The sequence below is a fragment of the Drosophila subobscura genome, chromosome J (genome assembly GCF_008121235.1).
Source record: "Drosophila subobscura isolate 14011-0131.10 chromosome J, UCBerk_Dsub_1.0, whole genome shotgun sequence".
Taxonomy (NCBI): Eukaryota; Metazoa; Arthropoda; class Insecta; order Diptera; family Drosophilidae; genus Drosophila; species Drosophila subobscura.
Window position 1 is genome coordinate 17,236,340 of NC_048532.1, and position 15,583 is coordinate 17,251,922.

A 15,583-nucleotide genomic window follows, 5' to 3' on the forward strand; every position below is an offset into this window, starting at 1 on the left:
ACTCAGCTGTGTGGAGCGTCCGGCCCCTGAGCACAATGACGCGCCAAACCGGCTTGGACAGTGGCTCTTCCGCTCTCTCTCGCTCTCTCTGTTTAAACTGGATTTGCATTCCCACTTTGCATTCTGCGGTTGTTCTTATCAACGCTTGAATGGGAGCTTTGGTTTTAGTTGTGGCCAAACTGTGTAGCAGGAATGTTGGTGAATGCCAATTGGGTTCTGACTGTGCTGTGGCTGTGCTGCAGGGGCTTCCCACCGGTCGGGGCTGTACCCTGCCAGCCGCTGGCCTGGCGCAGCTTCGAGTGTCACGAGCTGTCCAGTCTGCAGGATCTGCTTGGTGTAGGGGGAGCCGAGAACTGGCACTCACTGGCGGTGCGTAATGAACGCACGGAACTGGAACTAGATTCGGGTAAGAGGCGCATGAAACCCACACACACAGACACATCTCATCCCTTCCCCCGCAGACACAACCCTCCAGTTGTTGTCCAATCTTTCCGACTTGGATCTATCTGCCGTGCAGCAACTAAATCTACGCACTCGCGGCTTCTCCGCGCTGCCCAATTTGCGGCACTTGAACATCAGCGGCTGCGGTCTGGCCGAGCTGCGTGGCAGCCACTTTGCGGTTGAGTCAGCGCTGCAGCAGCTCGATGCCAGCCACAATCGCCTGGAGCTGCTCACAAAGGACGCGCTTGGCAATTTGCGCAAATTGATTTATGCCAATTTCTCACACAACGCGCTGACCGGCTGCGAGCTGCCCCACTTGCCGCTGCTCAATCGCCTGGAACTTGGCCACAATCGGCTGGTTAATGTCAGCCTCGGAGTCTGTCCGCAGTTGCAGCAGCTGCAGCTCCAGGGGAATCGCCTCGCACAGGTGAGTCAGCAGAAACTGCAACGAACGCATCCGCCTGTCATCTGTGTATGGTTAGCTGTGGGATGCGATTTTGTCAATTGCCCATGATGGCCCTTGGCCTAGCGATTACACAATTCGACTGAGAATCAATCACAAGCCTCACTTTCTGCCTAAACATTCCCTTTCCAGTTGGATGTGAGCGCTTTTCGCGGTCTGCATGGGCTGCTGGAGCTGCAGCTGAGTGGCAATGGATTGACACTTATTGCCCAGGAAACATTTCTGCCGCTCAATCAGCTGCGAGTGCTGAATCTCTCCCACAACGCACTCGACGCGCTGCGTCCCAATGTGTTTGGAGCGGCTCAAAACTTTGTGCTGAATCTGCAGCAGCTGGACCTGGCTGCCAATCGCATACGTCTGCTGTTCGACAACCAATTCAGGGTGCTGCCACGACTGCAGCTGTTGGATTTGTCCCGGAATAGCATTGCCAGCCTGAGCGGCGGTCACTTTGTGGGTTTGGGCGTGCTGCGCAAGCTCTATCTGCAGTCCAACGATATACTGGAGATCAAGCCGAATGCATTTGCGGCACTGCCCAACCTGGACACATTGGATTTGTCGTACAACAGCCTGGAGTACTTCGAGGAGCAGGCCTTTGGGGGCAACACAATGACGCGGCTGCGCAGGCTCAACCTGAATGCCAATCGTCTGAAGCGGCTGCATCCGCTGGCCTTCTCCTCGCTGCCCTACCTCGAGTACCTAAAGCTGGGACACAACGAACTGGCCAGCCTGGACGTGCGCATGTTTGCACCCATGCGGCATCTGCAGAAACTTCACTTGGGTCACAATGCGCTGGAGGAGATCACCAGCGATGTCATGGACTGCCTGAGCAGCGTCATGGAGCTGCTCATCGATCACAACAGACTCACATTTCTGAGCGCTTCGAACGACACCTTTCCCAGCCTGAATCGCATTGCCATCGAGGGGAATCCCTGGCAGTGCAGCTGCTTCGTGGAGCTGCAGCAGTGGCTGACCGCCAAGCGCGTGACGTATCTGCGCGAGAACACGGGCTACTACAAGGGCGAGCGACCGCTCTGTGTCATCACAGCGGTGGATTATTGTATACGCAACTTGCAGGCCGCACGCCGCCAGAACGTTCACGCAGAGTTCGATGAGGTGGAGCAGGCGGACGCGGAAGAGAATGATGCCAGTGCAGACTGATAAAACTAAACATAAGCAGCAAGAGGGTATCACAAACAGGGGGAGCTTAATTTTGTAGACAGCTTCCATTTATCTTGAACTAAACGACAATTTCATAGAGAATGTTTCTCTCGCCTTGCATTGCGTGTGGTAGATATATGATGTATCATCGTGCGGGTTGTGGTTGTGTCTCGACTGTGTTTAAATGTACAATTTAGCAACTAAAAACTCGAGTCGTTTAGGCGGTCTTGACGCGCTGAGCGAGGGCGCTCAGATCGGCAATGCACTTGTTGAGTGTCTCCTTCTCCTGCTGGGGCGAGATGCTGGCCAGCACATTGCTGGTGATCCAGTTGACCATGTGCTTCTGGCTGAGGCGACGCTCAACGTGACGGCACTCCACCTGGTAGTCCAAGCGACGCTTGACCTCCGAGTACACGTTCATGGCACGCTCGCGGAATGCGGCCTCCAGCTGCAATGCAATGTTCTCCTTCTTGGCATCCATCAGGAGCAAGGCACCATCGGCGCGCCATTGCTCCTTCTTCTCAGCCTCGATGGCATCGGCCAGAACCTTGAGCTCGCCCTCGCGGCCCTCCTTCCACTCGTTTTCGATTTTCTACAGAGGGATTTGGGGATTAGTTTCCATGATCCAAAAGGTTTTTATGTGTGATTCTCTGGGACTTACATCGATCTCACCATCAGCCCACTTGGCAATAACCGGGCCGAGCTTCTTCACAGCAATAATGGCCATGATGCCCAGCGACAGACCGCTGTAGTATTCGTGCTCCATGACGTAGATCTCCTTGGAGCACAGGTAGGTGATCAGACCCACTCCGAATGTGTAGGGACCGGTGACACCGGTCTTGTTGTAGAAGAACTGGAACCACTCCTCTGGCACAAAGCCCAGGCGCACCTTGCCGGGATGTTCGGGACGCTGGCGACGCTCGATGGAGCCGCTGCCAGACTGAGCAGCTGCGGCAGCAGCCGACCGAGTGGCGGCCACGGTCAGTGGGCGCTGGGCTGCAAGACATTAGAGACCAAAACGATTACTTTCTTTATATTGTTATGTTTACTACTGCCAAGAATGTGTTTGCAAAAACTTATACATAATTCTACATTTGCACTGGGAGGTGGGTGATGGTGATTACATAAAGCACGATGTCCGTCGTTTTTGCGGTGCCGTAACAATTTTCACGGTCGCGTGCAGCGGCTCATTGTGTACACAGCGATTAATCTATACTTTTTCGCGACATTCGCGGTTGTTTTGCACTATTTCTGGGGTTTACCTGTAAGTAGGGCAGCTCTGGAGAACATTTTTTGGCTGTTTCGACGAATTTGCTGAAATTGAATCGCCTATGACAGATGACAGCAGTGTGACCGCTGAATTATCAATATACCGCAACACACTAAAAAAATATATCAAAATATATGGTCTCATTTGAAAAATATATCGTAGATATACCGTAATCTTAAATCACATTCCTCGATTTTGATGTTCTATTTGGTGTTACTAGCTAGTTAGGGTTCTCAGCGCTAAAACTATATTTTTATCCGGTTGATAAATCAATTCTCCACAAGATTGACATACAACGTTACGCTAGTGGGAATAAAATGGAGGGATATTGTTGCGATGAAAACTATACGGTTGCCCCACAGATATACCAAAACATGTATTAACATATTACCATAACCTCCCTCTATTAATCAATAAATATATGTATTTTCATTCCTGTCCATTCATGTTTAATTATGTTCATCATTTCCATTTTTTCTTGTTCACAAAATAGAAAATGATTGACGCACACAAAAATATCGGTAAATGGAGCGAGCAAGCTTAAATACGCGTCGTGTCATTTTCCAGCACAGCACGACTTTCGCGTCTTTTTTTACAGCACTGTTTCTGTAGGCGGTGTATTCAAATATGCACATCATAATATTCAGAACGTAATGCATAGAACTTATTTCATTTCATAACTTTACAAGTTTTTATTTTAAAAATATTACAATTTGCTAAATAAATTGTGCCTAAAATAATATGAATTAGCTGCGAAACAAGTTGCATTAAAATACTTTTACAAAATACTATAGAAACAGCGAACAGAACAGAGTGTTGAAAGGGGTGTTTGTGTTGTTGGTGTTGGGTTGGCGTTGTTGTTGTTGGGTTGTTTATGCTTCGATGCTACATAGTAGGATACATAGTACATTCGTTACTCGTTCTCAGTTCAAAGCTATTTTCGTGCAGATTCCATAAATTAAGCATTAAAGCGTGAGCATCTTTGTTGTGTTTTTGTTTTGTTTTTGTCGCTAAAATAAATGACTGTCTTGTGCGGGGAACTTAACAAACAAAGGAACAAAAAAATACAAAAATTATAAAACGTACAAAGAAACATACATACATACATACTACACATACACACATTAAATATAGTACATGGAATATGTGTCAAAAATAAATCACTTGCGCGCACAGTTTGCCGATGGCCAGTTGCAACTTGCAATAAAAACTATTTACAGCAGTGAACAAATATCATTTAAAACGTAATAATACACATACATATACTAGATCAAATTATTATCTTTACATCTCTCAACTTATATGCTCAACTCTTGTTCTTCTCTCTTTTGTTTGTTGTATAAAACGAAATGATCTGCAGGAGGTATTTATGCCTAACATTTATAATGAAGGTGTCTAGCGTATGATGTGTGTGTGTGTGTCTGTGTGTGTGTGCTATTATTTATATATATATATGTTCTTGTGTGTGCTGAGTAGCATGACATAACATAATGAATGCTGTGCATCCACTCAAAATCAGAACTAAAATTGTTTTTGTGACTCGGAAGAATGCCAGTTTGTTGTGTGTGTGTGTGTGGATTGTGTCAGTCCTGTGGCTCATTCAATAAAGTTGAAGCGCATCAGCAGCTTGTGGTAGAACCAACGCACCACCTGCTGCACACGAGAGCCCATCCACGCACAGAGTGTGCTGGTGTGCCGCACCTTGGAGGCGTAGTGCTTGATGTGATCTGTGTGGCAGAGAGTTAAGAGGCAACCAAAAGTACAGCGAACAAACAGGCAATAAGGTAAAAGCATTTTGTAAAAGGATATAATAGTGTCCAAGGTGGATGGCCGCCGTTTATGTAGTTCACGTAGGTGAAGCCGTCCTTGCCCTTGCCCCTGATGTTGTAGTAGTAGGGCAGGAACGAGTGTAGCGTGAATCTGCAAGAGGGATGGGGCGTTAATAAGCGGCAGACACGCAAGCTCTATGCTCTGCCCAGTCTCTGGGGGCGGGTTTACCTTCGCTTTTCATAGAAAAATATGGCAGGTTGGTTGGTGGTCAGCGTGTGCAGGAAGATTGCCTTCACCGAGTGCCGTTCGACCGTCGTCAGGTGGTTCATGAGGGCATCCAGCAGCAGCGATCCGATCCCATTGCGTCGATGCGATCGATGCACGCCCAGGGACAGTATGTAGCCAACGTCCGCGGTGCGACCCATCGAGTCCGGCAATATACCCTTGTCCTGCATTGGAAAACCGCTCAGCCTGGTGTACAATTCATCACTATCACTCATATTGGCTATTACCTCCTTATTGACATTTCGGTACGGTTTGATTTCGGCAACGATTAAACCAATTATGGCCAGATTATATACAGCTGCCAGCGCAAAGAAGCGCGTGCTTGAGGTAATATCCTCATACCATGAGAGTGGATAGTCAATTGGAAACCATTCTTGGCACAGTTGCCGCACCTGCAACGCATAGATGGACAGAGATTTATCTTTCGCTCCGACTACACACACTCAAAATTGTGTCACTCACCTCGGTCAGGTCATCGGGCACCAGGAATCTTAGCTGTACGTCGTTGGCGGAGCATAGAGGGACATGCTCACAGTCGACGCGTGTAATATCGTTGCTGGGCGGCGCATTGTGTTTGTTGTAGCTGATCCCAGTCCCCCCAAAAACCGCAAAATAAATGATAATTTCATGATATGTGAGTGAGTATTAGTTGTCGCCGATTTCACTTGCATAATACGAGCTGCGGCGAGTGGCGGTGCCGTTGCGTTGCGGTGCGGCGCGGCGCGGGCTAGCCATCAATAGATAAACAAAGCTCAATTCGACGGAAGCCGCGCCACAGAGCGCAACAACACCAAAGTAGTAATCTGATTCTTGGGCTCTGTGTGTGGACTGCGTGTATGTTGCGACCCCATTTAGGGACATTGCTGATGATGACTATGCACGCCGAATAGTCAACTACTTATACTCACAGTGTAAATTGTGCCATCCTATTGTAACTGTGGGTGCTCCGCTGCTGCTGCTCTGTCCAATTAGACCAATTATGTCCATTGGTTGCAGCACCGCCACGACCACGACCACCGACCACCGACTGAACAGGTTAAGCGCGGAATATCGTCCCAACGTATGCTGCTCGCTCACCCAATAAGCATACGGAGTGGGATTGGTTTGGTTTAGGTTTTGGGTGCGTGCTTGCGGTGTGTGCGCCTAATTGATTTTAATTAAAATTTACATTCGTCTTCGGGGAGCGAACTAAAACCACTTGCTCACGGGCGATTCGTTTCGTTTCGATTCTACTGCTTGCTGGCAACCAGCTGAATCTCCGTTATAATGTTACCCAAATCGTTCTGCTGCACTTCTGTGGCATGCCGCTGCTGGTGCCCGCCTGGTCAAATGCCGCATTCCATTAAGAAATGCTCCATTTCGTTTATTTTATTCGCCACAAGAATTAACAAAAACAAAACACCAGCAGAATTCGATAACAGCACAAGTCGACGACACGGTCATCGATATGTTAAATTTACGCGACGTAAGAACACGTTACGTGACGGCAGCACATGCTGGGTCTTGCATTATGCAGCACTGGCTTTGTTTGTTTTAAGAGTTGCGCGCGGACAAAATCATTTGTTGAATAAATAAAATACTTTGATAATTATTTTAAATCTGGAAGAGCTTTGCAAGCAACAAGCTGTTTAATTGTATCCACTATTAAAGCGTAATATCTAAAACCTCCTCGCCTGACCCACCGCCTGGGAAGTGCTGGGCGTTGGCGCCGTCGGTTTTGAGGGATCCTCGAGGACGCGCACCATCATGGAGGACTTGGGGCCAGTGCACCAAATAGTGCCATGCTCATCGACCACGAACGTTTCCAGCGTCACCTGGAAGTGGCCACCGCTCGATATGGGCAGCAGGAAGCTGCCGGAGAGGAAGTCGCGCTGCGGCTTGACGATCTGATTGAGGGTGACGGTGTCGCTGGTGCCGGGCTTCTGCAGCTCGTTGCCGGACCGCGGTGGCGGCGTCACCAGCTGGGAGGTAAGACTCAGCTGCACGGACTCGACGCGCCGGAAGTGCTTGACCTGCTTGGAGCCGGCCTGCTGCAGGACGCCCTCCACTTTGATCACCAGATTGCTGCCCGACTGAACGTTGACGGGTTCGGTGGCGCTGCGTGGCTGCGGACTGACCGACAGCTTGATCTGCGTGGACTGCAGAATCTGGAAGAAATAGCGCGGCAGGCAGAGCGGCGTCTTGGTGATTATCTCGATTTGTGCCACAATCACATCCAGGTGCCGATTGCTGATGGTCTTCGCGCTGGGCAGCTCCTCGGGCAGGTTCTTGTGCATCAGCTCCATGCGCCGGCAGCTGGCGGCAAAGAAGCGCGTCTCCGGGTGCTCGCCGGTGGTCAGAAAGACCGGAGGCTCGGGCGGCGTGGCATAGCAAATCGATTCGATGATGTGCGCAAAGAGCGCGCACTGGAACTCGGCCACCTCCAGGAACTCCAGCGTCACGTTGTCCGCATCAAAGGAGGACTTGTAGAGTCGCGCATGCGTCTCCTCGCACGCCTTCAGCGACTTGACCAGCTTGCGCAGCTGATTGGTGACGTGGCCAAACTTTTGCAAGTAATCGCGGGAGTTCTGGGCCAAGCTGCCAGCAATGGCCGGCGGTGGGACAATCACCTGCGCGTTCTTTACGGTCACCGCGAGGTGCAGCGTCTGCAGGAACTGCGCTCGGATCTTGAGGTACTCCTGCGGAAAGGAGATTGCATACTGAATCGAGGAGCAGGCCCGCAGGCTGACTCTAGCCATCTGGTAGAGATTGCAGGCAGCCTCCAGGCGCTTCATCAGCGGTATCAGCGGCTCGGGCGCCGCTGTCGGTGCGTAGTTGTCCCGCATGTGCGCATAGTCCAGGCCATAGTTGAGGATGCACTCTGCCTGCGAGATCTGCGAGAGTGTAACCAGAAAGTAGTGCATCTGATCGTTGATCACAATCTCCGAAATGCTCGTGTAAATGTGCGCGGCCACATAGTGATGCCCATAGCGACTGGCGCTCCTCGCAATCTTGTACAACGTCCAACAGTTGAGCTTGTCCAGGCACTTCTCGAAGCACTGCACCACTTTCAGCGGCAGATAGCAGCCCATTGTGGTCTGAAATACGAGCACGCTGAGTATCTCAATTGTGCGCAGGTGTTTCTCCGCATCCGCCGCATCTATCAGCTTGTTCAGCTTGTGCAGAATGATGGGCATGCGAGCGAGCATGGGATTGACCTGCAAGTGGCAGAGAATTAATCATGGATCCACGGGGAGCGCAGCTTTCTGTGACGTACCTTTGCTTGCGGCTGCTCGTCTGTGTCCATGGCATTGTCGTCACCCTCCTCCAGTCCCTCGGATGTGGTAAAGGCATACTTACGCAGCTGAAAGTGCTCGCAGAGACGCACCAGCGCCTCGCAAATCAGCTCCGCATTGGCCTGCGGATAGACAACATTGTCGCCCAGCGTATTGCTGACAATCTCAATGAATGTCGCGCCAAACTCCGCATTGGCCTGGCTTATCCTTATGCCGTAGGCCAGCACACGTCGCAGGTGGCGCAGGCAGTCGGCTCTCCGGGCCGTGCACAGCAGCAGCCCCTCGATGTGCAGACTCACAGTGTGCAGGATGTCGTCCACTTGGCTCTCCTGCTGCGTGCCAAAGGCGGCCAGCACCGAGAGCACAGCCATGGCCTGAGTGGCCGTCGTGTAGTCGTCCAGCTTGCTCATGCTCTGGATGCAGAGACGCAGCAGTTGGACACGATGCTCGCGCAGCAGCTGCTGGCACGTGAGCGGACACTCGCTCAGCTTGGCGAGGATCGAGAGGAAGAGAAATTGCTCGTGGGAGCTGATGCAGGCATCGAATTTGCCAATGAGCGCTGCCAGCGCAGGCTTGGGCCAGGCGTGGACACTCTTCTTGCCGGCCAGTTCGTTGAAGGAGCGCAGCACCTGGATGCGCACGGGCGTGCGCAGGTCCTGCATGAAGTCCAGCAGCACCTCGAGCTGGCCGGGCACACCGACCAGCGTGCGGGCGGAGAGTTGGGTGAGCGTGTCGATGATGGCCACGACAAAACTCTGCGCCGGATACTTGGGCAGCAGATCCATGCAGAGCTTGTTGACCAGCGCGGCGGTGTTGGCGTCGTGATGCATGTGCCGCAGCACTGGGATGAGCAGCAGCTTCATGGGCACCGGCACCTGCAGCGACTCGATCATGTCCGAGATCTTGGCGCACATGCTGATGGCGAAGGAGCTGGACTGGGCGGCAAAGCAGCTGCTAGCATAGATGGCTGCCTCCACCTCGACGGTGTCGTGGCTGTCGAGGGCGCGACGTATGGCGTGGTGGACCTGCTGCTTCTCGGGTATCACGCGGGACACCGCGCCCAGGGTGCGCAGGAGCAGGGCACGTGCCACCGGATCGTTCGAGTGCATCACCATAAAGATGCGGCGCACAAAGTTGTCGATGTTGAGGATCTTGTCCAGGTGATTCTCGCTCTGCTGGCAGACGCGCAGCACCCAGAAGCGCAACAGATTCGAGCCACTCACAAAGAACTCGGCCAGCTTGATGAACGACGAGTTGATCAGTATGGGAAACGGATACTTCTCAAAGAGCCGCGGAAAGCGCACAATGGACTCGCATTGGATGCCCTGCTTGGCGCTCCGCAGTCCCTTGTCGAGCTCCAGCAGCACGGAGTTGGGATCCTGCTCATTCTCGTTCAGAAAACATTCGTTGAAGGAGCTCACGCGTGTGCTGCTAAAGTGTGACATGTTCGCGTACGTTTGCACTCGCTAATATTGCTATTTATTGTGAATTCTAGTTAATATTTAATTCTTTTTATTTCCAAACAAACCGGCCGCAATTATCGATAAGGACCCTCAAAAATATACCAAAGTATACCTTCTTATTTTAAAAAGTATACCAAAGTCATAAATCATATTCCTCGATTTTGATGTTCTATTTGATATTACTAGTTTGCAAACACATTTAACCCTGAAACGATAATTTAATCCGATTAACGAATTCATTTGGCTTATCATAAATACTTCTTTTTATTTGATTGTATACCTTATGACCTTATATTTTATAAATTTGTATAGTTTGTTGCCAGCTGCAACACTGGTTACTAGATTCCAGAACAGTCGATTCTTTCGATTTGATCAATAGCATATTTTGCAACACCGGCCAGGACAAGCAATTTCGTGATTTTTGTTTTTAAATTAATTATGTTTGTTTTGACGAAAGGCAAGTGTAGATCGCTATAGAGTGTAGCCCTTCTAATACTTTGTAATCTGCAGATGATGAGAAGTTCGTTTTATTGCCCAAGAAACCCGTCTACACCGTCGGTCGCTTGCAAACCGATTTGATCCTGCTGGAGGACCTCAGCATCAGTCGCACTCATGCCCGCCTGCACCTGCCTCGTGAGAGGGATGGGGTGCTTCAGATAGAAGATAAAGGCTCCAAGTACGGCACCTTCCTCAACAACGACATTGCCAAAAACAAGAAAATGCCACCAAACACACTGACGCCACTGCCAGTCGGGTTAAAGGTGCGCTTTGGCGGGAGCCGCAACATTTGGCAGGTAACTCGGATGAAACTTGTGAGCGCTGTATCTGCGTTGTCAAACGATCAAGTGAAGGAGCTGGGCATGCTGCTTGCTGCCATGGGAGGCTCAGTGTGTTTAAACTGGGGAGACGCCGACGAGTGCACGCATCTGACGATGAACGAGGCCACAGTGACCGTGAAGCTGCTGCATGCCCTGCTGGAGAACAAACCGATTGTAACCTTTGAATATTGGCGCAAGCTGCTAGCGGCAGCCCAAGGCATACACGTGCGTGAAGGCTGGCCGCAGCCCGAAGACTACCAACCCACAAACATGGACCTCAGTTGGCGTCCCCAGCGCACCACTTTGTTTGCGAACAAAACTTTTGTCTTTATGAATCGCCGGCACTTTGAGATGTACGGCGCAGTTGTGCGCAAGGCAGGAGCACTGTGCAAGGACCTGAATTCGGGTGTACGCAAAACATTTCTCACCAAAAAGGATGTCATCGTGATACAATACGTGCCCTCAACGCAGTCCCAGTCAACGGAGACGATCAACAGCATTCAGGGTAGGTTCAGGCGAGGCTTCGTGCTGCTCAATTAATGACTTTGTTCGTGCAGACATCCTGGAACAGGCTGGACTCCGCATCATTCAAGAGTATGAGATCGGCATGGCGCTGCTGCGCTGCTCCACCAAAGAGTTTTGCAATCCTTCGCACAAGCTCATCAGCGACTCGATGCCCACCACAGAGTCCATGACTTCGTCATTCAATTGCTCTATTCTGGCGCCAAATACGGAGGAGCGCAGCGAGACCAATCCGTCAGCTGTTCCTCTCTCGGAACTGTTCGTGCCCGAGTCGAATGTGTATAAGTTGGAGCCGGAAAGCGCCAAGCCCGAAACAGAACCGCAAGCGCCCCAAAGCAGACGTCAGAAACGGGGTCGCCTCATCATCGTAGACTCCTCGGACGAGGAGCAAGAGGCACGCAAAAAGAAGAAATCGTTGGAGGTGCCCGCGGTGAAGCCAAAGCCGTGGAACAAAAATGCCATACTGGTGGACTCCTCCGATGAGGAGCAAACAGAGAAGCCAAAGGAAGACGCTTCGGTTGAGGAGAACAATAATTCCGCCAAGCCCAGGGCCAACACAAGGCAGTCGACACGCGGCAAAGCGAACTCTGAAAATGTAACGAAACCAGAACCTGCCAGACGTTCGACGAGGAGTGCACCAAAGGCAACTCCAGCTGTGGCCGCTGCTTCAGATAGCGAGGATGACTCGGCGCTCTTTCAATTTACAGAAAAACCGCAGGAGGCACAACCGCCAAAGCCAGCCGAAACGAGTGCCGAACCGCCTGCCAAAATTCGTGTCATAAACTTTCTGGAAAAATCACAGCTGCAAGCGAGTGTCGCCGCACCGTCGCAGTCGCAGCCGCAGACACGCAAGCGTTTGCGCCTGGAGCCATTGAACGAGAGCGACAGCGATGACTGCGACAATTTGTTTAACTTTGACAGCGACAGCAAGAAGCAAAAGAAGGCAGACGCAGAGCACACCGACGAAGACTCCAACGATGGCTTGTTCAACTTTCAAACACGCAACCGGAACGAGTCGGAGGATCAGCAACAGAATGGGGACGATGTGCTGACGGAGCCCTTTCTGTCCAATGAGACGAAGCAACCGCTGTCCAAGTACATTGTGTTTGCACGTAAGGCGTTGCCACGCAGGATCGATACCAGTGGCTGGCTATCATGTAGCAGGCTACATAATGAGACCAAAGCTGAGGCGAGTCTAAGCGGGCACATGGAGAGCACATCCCCAGCAGGCGATGACATTACTCTCGAACATTCCATCAAAGAAGAGGCGCACACAAAGTGGCTGGCGGTGCGTCCCCTGGAGACGCCTCCCTGTCGGAGCGGACGCAAGGGGTTTGTCAAAGTAAGTAACAGATGGATTGGCATGAGAACCTAATGGCATTAACCAGATCATCCATTTGGTTGTCTCCTTCACAGCAAAAAGTTCTGCATTATCACCGGCAAAGTGTGAGTCTGCACCGCCTGCAGCTGGCCGACGGCATTGTCTCGTCTGCCTAGGAGCACACATCTTTTGCTGTGGTTTTTTCTTTGTTTTATAATTTGCTAACAATAAACTTGCGAAATATGCTCAAAGCCTTCTCCGGATCCTTGTTGGCCCTGCGCTGGAAGAGCGTTTGTGCGCTCAGCCACGCGTGCTTGGGTATGTCCCTGGTTATGCAGCTCGTTGGGGTTTTGTCCCGGGCTGTTGTTTCACGCGCAATGAAACGTTTCACATCCTTGACAGTACGCAGCGTGTCCATATTGAACTCCATCTTCGCAGGCGGCTCCTTGCGGGCAAGCACTGTGCCCACGTCAGCTTTGGCCTCCAGGCGGGCCTTCTCCGCTTTTGTGACTATGGTGGGTGGTTTTAGCAGCACAGGAGCAGGAGCACTGGCTTCAGCCTGCAGTTGGACGCGTTGCAGTTGCGCCGGCAGCTGGCAGTTTTCGGGCAGAAATTTGTGGCTCTCCACCTGCGGAAAGTTAACGCAGTGCGGGCGCAATTTGTTGTACAGACTGGCACTTCTGTTGGCCTGCAGCTTGCTCAGCTTGTTGATCTTGGCGATGGCTGCCAGGTTCAACGTCAGCGTCTCCATGAAGAAGTTATTTCTCAGCAAATGAGTGAAATATCTGGCCGCCGACACACAGCACTCGCGTATGCGTGCATGCAGATGATAGAAGCACAGCAGTCGCACCAAAATGTACTCAAAGCTGCTGCGGGTGGGCGTGGCACCCGCCAGCTCGCCGTCGCACACAACGCCGCGAAAGTGTTCCAGCTCGCGGGGCAGATCCAGACGCAGCAGACGACACAGTGCGGTGTTCAGCTTACACACGGATCGAAAGCCGGGCATATTTCGAAAGGAGCTCTTACGGCGCGCCATAAGACGGCCGATCAGTGCCGCCGTTTGATCGAAGTCCTCAGCGTCCGGCTCGGACAACTGTTGAAGGTATCGGTTGATCAGCACAAAAACGTTATTTGCTGTGAATTGAGATGTTAGAAATGTGTACACCGAAACTATGGGTGGGACCTACCGAAAGCTGTGTCCTCCACCTGCAGGGTGACCAGCGGTGGCCGTTTTAATTGAAAATCATTAAAAAAACACGAAAATTCGGCCATGCTTGAAGAAAATGTAAATAAACAAACGATTCACAAGGAACTGCTATCGATATACTTGCCAATCGAAACAGCTGTTTGGCATTCAATGTCATATCAGTGTTGTGCACTAGATCTAGCGTTTTTCATTCACCAAATGCGGGAAAATGATGAAATAGCGGGTAGCGGGAATTATAGCTATTTACCAAGTTATTTTGCTGTCATAATTAAGAAGAGCCAGCAGAATGCTTAAAGGCCCCTATCGGACAATCTCACTTACTTAAATTCAGTTGCGGAAACGAGCTGTTAGACGAACTTGATAATTTTTTTAAAGTACTTGATGATGTCAATAAAAGCCTAGCCTTTTCTTAGCTCTACTAAGAAATACTTTTCTTTAGCTGATTTCAAAATTTCCTGGCTATTTCTAGCTTTTTTAATTGGCTACCTTAGCTGTTTTATGACCCGAAGAGTTGGCAGCACTGTGTCAGACGGAAGTTTTCACTATCGCAAACCAATTCACCAAAAAAGCTGTTGCGTGTACGGCGAGTACGCCTTTTGTTTAATTACTTTTATTATAAATTATTATTGAGAGCGAGCGTGTCAGTGTGTGTGAGTGTATTCAAACATGCTAGTCATCAACACTTGCAGAAATACAGCAAGGCTGGTCCAGCGGAGCGCCTGGATTAGAAACAGCTTCCCCATCATCGGTCCATCAATTACCTCGCGCACTTTCTCGCTGGGACTGGCCCTGAGGCAGCAAGATGTGTGAGTGCCGTGTGCCCGCTGTGTTTATGAATGGCATTCCTCACTTAAAGACAATTACTACATCGCATCTATTGATTGCAGCGTTAACGTAACCTTCGTGCGTGCCAATGGCACCAAGATCAAGACATCCGGCAAGGTGGGCGACTCCCTGCTCGATGTGGTCGTCAACAACAATGTGGACCTTGACGGCTTTGGCGCCTGCGAGGGCACGCTAACCTGCTCCACGTGCCACCTGATCTTCAAGACCAACGACTTTGAGAAGCTGCCCGACAAGCCCGGCGATGAGGAGTTGGACATGCTGGATCTGGCCTACGAACTGACGGACACCTCGCGTCTGGGCTGCCAAATTACGCTGTCCAAAGATATGGATGGACTGGAAGTGCATGTGCCGTCCACCATTAACGATGCACGCGCCGCGTAGAGCTAACAACCCGCAATCCCCCCACCCGGAAATAGTTGTTACGCTTTTTGTTTTTGCTATTTGAGTGCTAGATACTGTCCTACCAGGCATTCATCCTCAGGCTAGTATATAGATGCGTGCATAAATTGCTGTGTTTCCATGCCAATTTATGCGCCGATTTGTTGTTGATTTTAAAGTGTTAAGCTCAAAGGGATCCATAGATAAATAATGTAAATATGTCTTCAACCAATAAATTTACATGTATTTTCGTACAAGATGTTGTTGGCTTGTTGTGGAGGGGTTTTCGCCAGGTATTTTGCTACCCCAAGAACATTTCATCATGCTTTAGCTTTATTATTGATAAGGATTGCATTTGCTTTGTTT

General features: G+C 50.5%; 7 protein-coding genes across 9 annotated transcripts; 3 read left to right on the plus strand and 4 right to left on the minus strand.

The window, feature by feature from the left end:
- The first annotated feature begins 155 nt into the window (after positions 1 to 155).
- On the plus strand, positions 156 to 2,159 carry LOC117895873 (insulin-like growth factor-binding protein complex acid labile subunit). Its single transcript, XM_034803868.1, has 3 exons — positions 156 to 406; positions 462 to 868; positions 1,037 to 2,159. Exons 1-3 carry the CDS (start codon positions 193 to 195, stop codon positions 2,060 to 2,062), a joined length of 1,647 nt encoding a protein of 548 aa, XP_034659759.1. The 5' UTR covers positions 156 to 192; the 3' UTR covers positions 2,063 to 2,159.
- LOC117895874 (ATP synthase subunit b, mitochondrial) lies at positions 2,135 to 3,461 on the minus strand. Its single transcript, XM_034803869.1, has 3 exons — positions 3,325 to 3,461; positions 2,724 to 3,058; positions 2,135 to 2,654 (listed from the first exon to the last, which is right to left on the minus strand). Exons 1-3 carry the CDS (start codon positions 3,350 to 3,352, stop codon positions 2,280 to 2,282), a joined length of 738 nt encoding a protein of 245 aa, XP_034659760.1. The 5' UTR covers positions 3,353 to 3,461; the 3' UTR covers positions 2,135 to 2,279.
- A 1,197-nt stretch (positions 3,462 to 4,658) lies between these two features.
- LOC117893746 (N-alpha-acetyltransferase 60) lies at positions 4,659 to 6,805 on the minus strand. Of its 3 annotated transcripts, none has more exons than XM_034800481.1 (6): positions 6,594 to 6,805; positions 6,296 to 6,530; positions 5,850 to 5,970; positions 5,331 to 5,779; positions 5,142 to 5,252; positions 4,659 to 5,061 (listed from the first exon to the last, which is right to left on the minus strand). In XM_034800481.1, the coding sequence occupies exons 2-6, from the start codon at positions 6,310 to 6,312 to the stop codon at positions 4,929 to 4,931; spliced, it is 831 nt and encodes a 276-aa protein (XP_034656372.1). In that variant the 5' UTR covers positions 6,313 to 6,530; positions 6,594 to 6,805; the 3' UTR covers positions 4,659 to 4,928. The 3 variants fall into 3 exon arrangements, with proteins under 3 accessions (XP_034656372.1, XP_034656373.1, XP_034656371.1); XM_034800482.1 differs by having other exon boundaries at positions 5,331 to 5,551; positions 5,615 to 5,779; positions 6,296 to 6,803; XM_034800480.1 differs by having other exon boundaries at positions 6,296 to 6,805.
- A 170-nt stretch (positions 6,806 to 6,975) lies between these two features.
- Positions 6,976 to 10,203, minus strand: LOC117893745 (integrator complex subunit 7). Its single transcript, XM_034800479.1, has 2 exons — positions 8,644 to 10,203; positions 6,976 to 8,584 (listed from the first exon to the last, which is right to left on the minus strand). The coding sequence occupies exons 1-2, from the start codon at positions 10,105 to 10,107 to the stop codon at positions 7,046 to 7,048; spliced, it is 3,003 nt and encodes a 1,000-aa protein (XP_034656370.1). The 5' UTR covers positions 10,108 to 10,203; the 3' UTR covers positions 6,976 to 7,045.
- A 234-nt stretch (positions 10,204 to 10,437) lies between these two features.
- On the plus strand, positions 10,438 to 13,037 carry LOC117894317 (nibrin). Its single transcript, XM_034801288.1, has 4 exons — positions 10,438 to 10,582; positions 10,636 to 11,448; positions 11,501 to 12,807; positions 12,882 to 13,037. The coding sequence occupies exons 1-4, from the start codon at positions 10,564 to 10,566 to the stop codon at positions 12,960 to 12,962; spliced, it is 2,220 nt and encodes a 739-aa protein (XP_034657179.1). The 5' UTR covers positions 10,438 to 10,563; the 3' UTR covers positions 12,963 to 13,037.
- Positions 12,995 to 14,106, minus strand: LOC117894319. Its single transcript, XM_034801289.1, has 2 exons — positions 13,974 to 14,106; positions 12,995 to 13,920 (listed from the first exon to the last, which is right to left on the minus strand). The coding sequence occupies exons 1-2, from the start codon at positions 14,056 to 14,058 to the stop codon at positions 12,998 to 13,000; spliced, it is 1,008 nt and encodes a 335-aa protein (XP_034657180.1). The 5' UTR covers positions 14,059 to 14,106; the 3' UTR covers positions 12,995 to 12,997.
- A 454-nt stretch (positions 14,107 to 14,560) lies between these two features.
- Positions 14,561 to 15,369, plus strand: LOC117893338 (adrenodoxin-like protein 2, mitochondrial). The gene is made up of 2 exons (XM_034799927.1): positions 14,561 to 14,799; positions 14,881 to 15,369. The coding sequence occupies exons 1-2, from the start codon at positions 14,660 to 14,662 to the stop codon at positions 15,218 to 15,220; spliced, it is 480 nt and encodes a 159-aa protein (XP_034655818.1). The 5' UTR covers positions 14,561 to 14,659; the 3' UTR covers positions 15,221 to 15,369.
- Positions 15,370 to 15,583: the final 214 nt, after the last annotated feature.

Coding starts and splice junctions, on each gene's coding strand:
- LOC117894319 (XM_034801289.1), bottom strand. CDS start 14,058: ATGGCCGAATTTTCGTGTTTTTTTAATGATTTTCAATTAAAACGGCCA. Junction 13,921..13,973: donor GGTGGAGGACACAGCTTTCG/GTAGGTCCCACC, acceptor CTCAATTCACAG/CAAATAACGTTTTTGTGCTG.
- LOC117893745 (XM_034800479.1), bottom strand. CDS start 10,107: ATGTCACACTTTAGCAGCACACGCGTGAGCTCCTTCAACGAATGTTTT. Junction 8,585..8,643: donor ACGAGCAGCCGCAAGCAAAG/GTACGTCACAGA, acceptor TGCCACTTGCAG/GTCAATCCCATGCTCGCTCG.
- LOC117895874 (XM_034803869.1), bottom strand. CDS start 3,352: ATGTTCTCCAGAGCTGCCCTACTTACAG. Junction 3,059..3,324: donor CAGAGCTGCCCTACTTACAG/GTAAACCCCAGA, acceptor AATGTCTTGCAG/CCCAGCGCCCACTGACCGTG. Junction 2,655..2,723: donor GGGCTGATGGTGAGATCGAT/GTAAGTCCCAGA, acceptor ATCCCTCTGTAG/AAAATCGAAAACGAGTGGAA.
- LOC117894317 (XM_034801288.1), top strand. Junction 11,449..11,500: donor GACGATCAACAGCATTCAGG/GTAGGTTCAGGC, acceptor TTGTTCGTGCAG/ACATCCTGGAACAGGCTGGA. Junction 12,808..12,881: donor GACGCAAGGGGTTTGTCAAA/GTAAGTAACAGA, acceptor TCTCCTTCACAG/CAAAAAGTTCTGCATTATCA.
- LOC117893746 (XM_034800481.1), bottom strand. Junction 5,780..5,849: donor TGCCCGATGACCTGACCGAG/GTGAGTGACACA, acceptor TATGCGTTGCAG/GTGCGGCAACTGTGCCAAGA. Junction 5,253..5,330: donor TTTTTCTATGAAAAGCGAAG/GTAAACCCGCCC, acceptor TCCCTCTTGCAG/ATTCACGCTACACTCGTTCC.
- LOC117895873 (XM_034803868.1), top strand. CDS start 193: ATGTTGGTGAATGCCAATTGGGTTCTGACTGTGCTGTGGCTGTGCTGC. Junction 407..461: donor GGAACTGGAACTAGATTCGG/GTAAGAGGCGCA, acceptor CTTCCCCCGCAG/ACACAACCCTCCAGTTGTTG. Junction 869..1,036: donor AGGGGAATCGCCTCGCACAG/GTGAGTCAGCAG, acceptor TTCCCTTTCCAG/TTGGATGTGAGCGCTTTTCG.
- LOC117893338 (XM_034799927.1), top strand. CDS start 14,660: ATGCTAGTCATCAACACTTGCAGAAATACAGCAAGGCTGGTCCAGCGG. Junction 14,800..14,880: donor GCCCTGAGGCAGCAAGATGT/GTGAGTGCCGTG, acceptor TATTGATTGCAG/CGTTAACGTAACCTTCGTGC.